This window comes from Palaemon carinicauda, chromosome 7 (assembly GCF_036898095.1).
Source record: "Palaemon carinicauda isolate YSFRI2023 chromosome 7, ASM3689809v2, whole genome shotgun sequence".
NCBI lineage: Eukaryota > Metazoa > Arthropoda > Malacostraca > Decapoda > Palaemonidae > Palaemon > Palaemon carinicauda.
Window position 1 is genome coordinate 174,849,015 of NC_090731.1, and position 7,390 is coordinate 174,856,404.

Here is a 7,390-nt window from a genome sequence, read left to right on the forward strand (position 1 = left end):
CAAAGCATTACTAGCGAATCTCTATCGAGAAATGAATTCTTGTTCTTTGTTAGAAACTGGCTCGGGGCTCCCCATGTTTAGTGCAGACCTCTGGCTCTTTGTTGAGAAAATGGCTGCCAGAACTTGGTCACGTGACGGGAAACGAAGTTGGGACGCCTGTGATTGGTCGACGCTATAGAGCTGGGGTGACGTCACCGGTGAAAGCCATCTCCAGGCAGAGTCTGTGGCGCTTCAGTCAGAGGCGAGACGCAACAATAAGAGGATGTGTCGCGTGGCGTGAGCCACAAGTAATTTTTCCCCCCCCGTCCAAGGACAGACATAGACTGTGATGAAATTGGAAGGTTTACCATCCTAATAGTCAGTGTAAAATCTAAAACCAAAGAATATATAAAGCGACATCCTCATTTCGGCTGTGTAAAGTGCCAGATTTCCTAGTCCCGATTTGTTGATAGAAAAGAAAAGAAATAAGGATTCGACAAGTAATCGCCCCGTAGTTCAAAGTAACGTACGTGTTCTGCATTCCGTCAAAAATTGATAACCAAGTGGCTACGCGAATATGAGAATAGAGATTTCTTCGGCGGCCCAATTCCTCGTTGATTTGGTGCGCTTAAACACAACCGCGTCGAGTTTGTCAGAGGAACAGTTGGAAAGGTTCAAAGCCAATGTCGCCGATATCCTTCAGCGTCATTACACTGACCACTGGTTCCCGGACAAGCCTTTCAAGGGATCCGGATACCGCTGCATCAGAATCAACGGCAAGATGGATCCTCTAATCGCCAGGGCGGGCTTCATGATGGGCCTGGCAGTCTCCTTCCTTCGGTCTCTCTTCCCTACGGAACTCACGATGTGGATCGACCCTAGGGAAGTGTCCTACCGAATCGGGGAGAACGGTTCCATCTGCATCCTGTACGAAGTGATCGAGAAGACGACGAAGAAGGGCGAAGATGCTTTGCCTGCCCCGGCCCCTACGGAAGTTGTTGCCACTCTTAAAACCCCTGAGAAGTCCGTGCAACAGCAGCAGCAGCAGCAAGTTCCTTCAAGTCCCGTGTCCCAGCAAGCTGCTTCTCCCCCTCCCGCCCTTCCCCAGCATCATCAACTTACTCCTCCACCCCAGCAGCAGCAGCAGCAAGTCCATCATCATCACCATCAACAACAACAGCAGCAGCATCACCACCACCATCAATTCCAGCAACACCATCACCATTTCTCGCCGTCCAAATCAGTGGTGGTCTCCAGCCCCCTCCAACTGCCGCGCCCAATGTCTCCTGTGACAACGCAACAAAGCCACCACCAGCAGCAAGTCACGGCCATGCAGCAGTTGAGTATGCTCTTCATGAACAAAGAGAGAGAACTCAAGTGTAAGGAATCTCTCCAGAGAGGGCTCGAAGTGGCGAGGCCCCTGCAAATGGACAGGCTTTTCGTGTCGAGCTGAGCCCCAGCGGACGCAACTTTCGTGATCTCACCTACGCCAACAGTTGACAGTACAATCAGGGACCAACAGGTGATCATTATTAAGAAGACATCATTATTATTATCATCGCGGTGACATCCCCACCTATAACAACCCCATATATATATATATAATATTATATTTACACATTTCTGGAAACAGAAAAATCTGCCATGAAAATAATGAAAATGTGTCAATCTCGGTGGTTTTTAGTAGTATTCAGCGTCTGTTGAGAGCGAGAATTATAGAAGGAAACCACTTCGCCCTTTATCACAACGGTCAAATTATATTAAGATTATTTGTAAACATTTATAATTATAATATTAATATTTATGTAAATAATGAGCTATATATAATATACCTATTAGGTGTTGTGGTATGAGTGTTATGGTCTTATCAATGGATAAGAGACGCTGTGGTCAACGTAAAAAGATACCGGAAGACAATTTTTTATCATCATGGTAGGAATAAAATAATAATAATGGAGGAAAACCACTGGATGAGAAAAATAATATTTATAGTTAATTACTTGATGATTAATTAAAATGAATAAGATCACGTGTGCTGCTCTGATGGTGATGTGTGCGTGCATGTCTCTTCCGTACTTATAATAATAACCCGTAAAACTACAACCTCCTCCTCTTCCTCTTCCTAACCCTGTAGCAATTAGCTGTGGTTCAAAAAATGCCCGGCGCGAACCGTCCATTTGGGACCAGGAATCGTATCGGTTCCGTTTATTCCAAGTCTCGTGGCACGGTTCAGGGCTTCTGTACCTTAGCGACCATGGCCAAAAAGCTCCTGGGGGTTAGTGCCGAGAGCTGAGAGTGTGTTGTCCGGTTTGCCCTCTTTCGAGAGGCGCCCCAAGATTTTTTTAAAAAAGTCAAAAAAATATTGTACTTTTTTAAACTAACATCATTGTCATGGAAGAGCCATCTGGTTGAAGAAGAAACAAAGAAGAAGAGAGAGATGACTGACATCATATTTTGGAAGTGTCCCACAAAACTCTTCCATCCATCCATCTTTTGATCTTTTTTATTTTCGACGAAGGGCCCAAGAACACGATCATCCCTTTTTTTTATTTAAACGAATGCTGATGTTAACTGCTGCTGCTTTCATTTCCAAAATAAAAACACAACAGTTTTCCATGCAAGAGGAAAAAAAGAAGGATCGTCGTTGAATGATAGTAGTAGTAGTAGAAGTGGTCGCGGTGGTGGTGTGAAGATTTATTTGTGATAGTACAGCCACGACTACCTATTATTATTATTATTATGATTGTTGTTATAACCCTGGCTCAATCAATATAGCACACACTCCTCCTCCACTCATCAACATCCCAGTTTCACCTAAAGACTGAAACAAAACTTATATTCAGATGGTACAAAGTCAATTTTTAAAAAGTGTCTGTGATTAATTCGGTCGCAGTATTTTTCTTTTCATTTTATGAAAAATCTAGCTCAGTTCAACATCTGTGTTTAGCTTTAGCGACAATTTTTTTTGCTTGAAGCAATTCATGGGTAGTGATATTGTGTACATTTTTTTTCCTTGTTGGTGCATGCTTATCTTGTAATATATGCCTGTAAAAAGCCTATTTTGTTCCACAAAACGTCTAATTTTACTAGAAAATCGTTTTGTACAGTATAAATAAAATGTCCAAAGCATTGAACTCCTGGTTTCTCTTCGCCACTCTCTGTCTGCTGATTGTAGTAGAGGTCGCTTCGGGGGCCAGTGGTGAAGTTGGGTACTAGGCCAGAAAATAAAAAAAGAAGACTGCTAAAAAAGAGCGATAACATAAAGGCACTACTTTTTATCTTTCATAATCATAAGAGTAATAATTGCTAAGAGCTCTCATTCTAATCATGTTAAATTATCTCAGGCTCACCCAGTGATAAAATAGGAAGCCTATATTTCTTTATAAACATGAATATAAAAAAAATACAAAAAAAAAAATAGATATATATTATATGTGAAGTGACGAACTAAGATTGAAGTTCTTGCTTTTCTCTTAGTAAAAACCAAGTGGTTATTTGTAAAAACATATGCCAAAAAAAGATAAAAAAAAAATATTAAGTGTTGTGTTATCAAAAAAAAGAGTCCTAATCTGATGTGCAGTGTTCTAATTAACGGAGCTCAGCTTGGACTTTTTAGAGTAACATAAAAATATCACTTCAAAGCTGTGTTAGTTTTTATTTACGTTTGCTAGTCACTGAAATTGATATTTTTTCATCAGGTGAGTTGAAACGAATGATGTGATATATATCATTTATTTGAAAGATAAATTTTATGAAATGGAAATACAGAGAACTTAACATGAAAAACCCATTTTTTTTATTCCAAATTTTCCTCAACCAAATCATTTATCTGGCCAATAGGCTAAAAACACTGTTGCATTATTTTGATTTATTATTGAATGAAAAGAAAAAAAATATATGAATATATACAAAAATATCTAAAGTAAAGCTTGCTTCTATATAGATATATAATATATAAAAAAACAAGCAATTATCTTAAAGGTAAATTATTAAGAGTACAATCAAAATTATTGAAGTTGGAGAAGATATTAAGGCTGGCCCTTGGAGACTTTAATACTTGAAAGAAAATATTGGTTTTAATAGCAATATATACTTGAAAAAATATTGGTTCTAATAGCAAAATATACTTGAAAAAATATTGGTTCTAATAGCAATATATACTTGAAAAATATTGGTTTTAATAACAATATATACTTGAAAAAATATTGGTTTTAATAACTATATATATACTTGAAAAGAATATTGGTCTTAATAACAATATATACTTGAAAAAAATATTGCTTTTAATAACTATATATATACTTGAAAAGAATATTGGTTTTGATAACTATATACTTTGAAAAAAATATTAGTTATAATAACTATATACTTTGAAAAAAATATTGGTTTTAATAACAATACTTGAAAAAATATTGGTTTTAATAACAATACATACTTGAAAAAAAAATTGGTAATAATCAAAATTATGAATTTTCTAAATTAAAAAAAAAATAGTACTAAAGAAGGTTCAAGTATAATTCCAGAACAGCTGTTCTTAATCAAAATGGGGTAGAGATGATTGGTTCATAAAAAAAAAGTATTTAAAACTAAACTGAAAGCTATTCAAGGTACATTTAAAGAAAGGTTCGGCAGATATAGAAACTGATTTGATTGACTGGAAAATGAAGAAATAGTTGGTATTGGTAAAATAAATCAAGAATCTGAAAGAATGGAAATTGGTATTTAAAATATAAAATGGTATAAAAAAAAAATATGCTCCCGAAGTATAACTCAAGTTTTGAAGAACCTCATATGAAGTGTAGAGTCTACTGGTATATTTATTTATATGTGGTAAAGAGTAATCAATGTTCATCAGTATTAAGTGTCTAATAAAATGGTAAACTATTTAATGAAAACTTTATCAACAAAACAGATTTTATCATATTACCTTTGATTTTTTTAACACTCAAATAAATGATTAAGTTATTCAAGCCTGAGAGTAAATGAAAAAAAAAATATTAAAAATACTATTACTTATATGGCCAAGATTATATTTTGATAAAGTGCAGTCTCAAAGTACATGAAAATAATAATAATAAAAAGTCAATGTTGATGAGGTAAAACATAAATTTGAATTCAAATTTTTAATTTGGTAAAATAAAATATCTGGTGATCTAATGTCTACCGAAGTTTAATGATAAAAGGATCAAACTAATATAACTTTGGTGTTAGGAAATATATACAAAGGTAATAAAAATAAAAAAAGGTTAAAAAATAAAAAAAGGTACGTAGAAAAGGGGCTAAGTACAATAAAATAAAAAGGAGGTAAATGAGAATTTTAATAAAATGAGGTTCTACCGAACGGAAAATGCTGAAGGAGTATGGTAGAGTTTTCTGAAGTTTGCAAAATGAAGGAAAAGCTAAACTCAATGATGTATAATTATTCAATCTGAAATGAAGTAGAATTAAACATGCAATTAGATGGAAAAGCTAAGCTCCATGATGTATAATTATTCAATCTGAAATGAGGTAGAGTTAAACATATGGAAAACCTAAGCTCAATAATGTATAATTATTCAATCTGAAATGAAGTAGAATTAAACATGCAATTAGATGGAAAAGCTAAACTCAATGATGTATAATTATTCAATATGAAATGAAGTAGAACTAAACATGCAAATAGATGGAAAAGCTATGCTCAATGATGTATAATTATTCAATCTGAAATGAAGTAGAATTAAACATGCAAATAGATGGAAAAGCTAAATTTAATAATGTATAATTATTCAATCTGAAATGAATTAGAATTAAACATGCAAATAGATGGAAAACCTAAGCTCAATAATGTATCATTATTCAATCTGAAATGAAGTAGAATTAAACACATGCAAATAGATGGAAAAGCTAAATTCAATGATGTACAATTATTCAATCTGAAATGAAGTAGAATTAAACATATGCAAATAGATGAAAAAGCTAAGCTCCATGATGTATAATTATTCAATCTGAAATGAAGTAGAATTAAACATATGTAAAACTGATACGAATTGAATTCTCGTAAAATGAAAGATATTTTACAGGTAGAACAAAAATGGCTTTTCGTATATACAGTATATCCGTCCCCGATCACCTGAAATATGTTTAGACTTTTAGGTATCGAAGTAACCACTATAAAACCCATGTACTGCACAAATTCCCTTATAACACGATCACGATAATAATAAAGATTGCAAACGATAACATTTCATGGCTATAGTGCGATTATAACTTAATATGGAGTGAAATCTGAACTAAAATACGAAATTAAGATTGCATTATGTATTGACTAGCGTAGAATTATTGTGTTGAAAACTAGTGATGGTGAAGTTCAAAAAGACGGTGGTCGAAAATTTTTCACTCGCTACTTAAAGTAGTAACAAGAGACACTGAACTAAAGTGAAAAATACATAAGATGGTAACATTATTGATATACATAAAAATCCCTATAAACTTCGAATTTCTTGAACTAAAGGCAAGAAACCATCTGGTTTTGTGTTGTTGCATTAGTCGAATAAGTGTAGAAATGTTCAATATATCTAAAAGTTTACTAAAGAAAAAAAATAGATACCGCGTCTACATATTAAAAAATAATCGAAGCCAAGAAACATGATTTTGAAGTAAATAAAATCTTAGTTTGAAATAAAAATATAGATTTTGAAAAAAAATTAACTTATTTTGAAGTAAAACGAAAAACTAGATTTTGAATAAAAGAAACTGATATTAAACTAAAAGAAATAGCTTTTGAAGAAAAAAAAAGTAATTTTGAAATAAATAACAACATAGATTTCGAAGAAAAGAAACTAATTTTTAAGTAAAAAAAAAAAGCCTAGATTTCCAAAAAAAAAAAAAAAAAAAAAAACTGATTTTGAAATGAAAAAAAAAAACCTAGATTTCGAACAAAAGAAAAAAAAAAACTAGATTTCAAAGAAAAGAAACTGATTTTGGAATAGGTAAAATACCACCGACGATAAAGTTTTCACATATTCGTAGGCAGCTGGTAGTGCGATCTTATATTCGTTGAACGGTGTGTTGGCAAGAGTCGGCCATTTTGAAAGTGTGCCAGCCATTTCCTAACCATCCCTTCTTATAAATACATCTGTTTGCGTTTTAATAGTTCTCCCTTCACTGTAACAGGTCATCATGTAGGTTATTAGTTTCAGTACGATTTCAGGAATTCAGTAAAATAAGTAACTCGTAACGAATCATAATCGAGAAGACGAAAATTCTATCCAATATGGCAACGCTGCGAAGAAATACAATCACAATCTCTCTCTCTCTCTCTCTCTCTCTCTCTCTCTCTCTCTCTCTCTCTCTCTCTCTCTCTCTCTCTCTCTCAGATACTTTCTACTTATTTGCTGTACTTCAGTCACTCTTGCGCCAGAGACATAACTAG

General features: G+C 33.9%; 1 protein-coding gene across 1 annotated transcript; it reads left to right on the forward strand.

Annotated features, from left to right (window-relative positions):
• Positions 1-210: 210 nt before the first annotated feature.
• On the forward strand, positions 211-3,113 carry LOC137644190 (protein Tob1-like). Its single transcript, XM_068377191.1, has one exon. It carries the CDS (start codon positions 557-559, stop codon positions 1,430-1,432), a length of 876 nt encoding a protein of 291 aa, XP_068233292.1. The 5' UTR covers positions 211-556; the 3' UTR covers positions 1,433-3,113.
• The last annotated feature ends 4,277 nt before the right edge of the window (positions 3,114-7,390 follow it).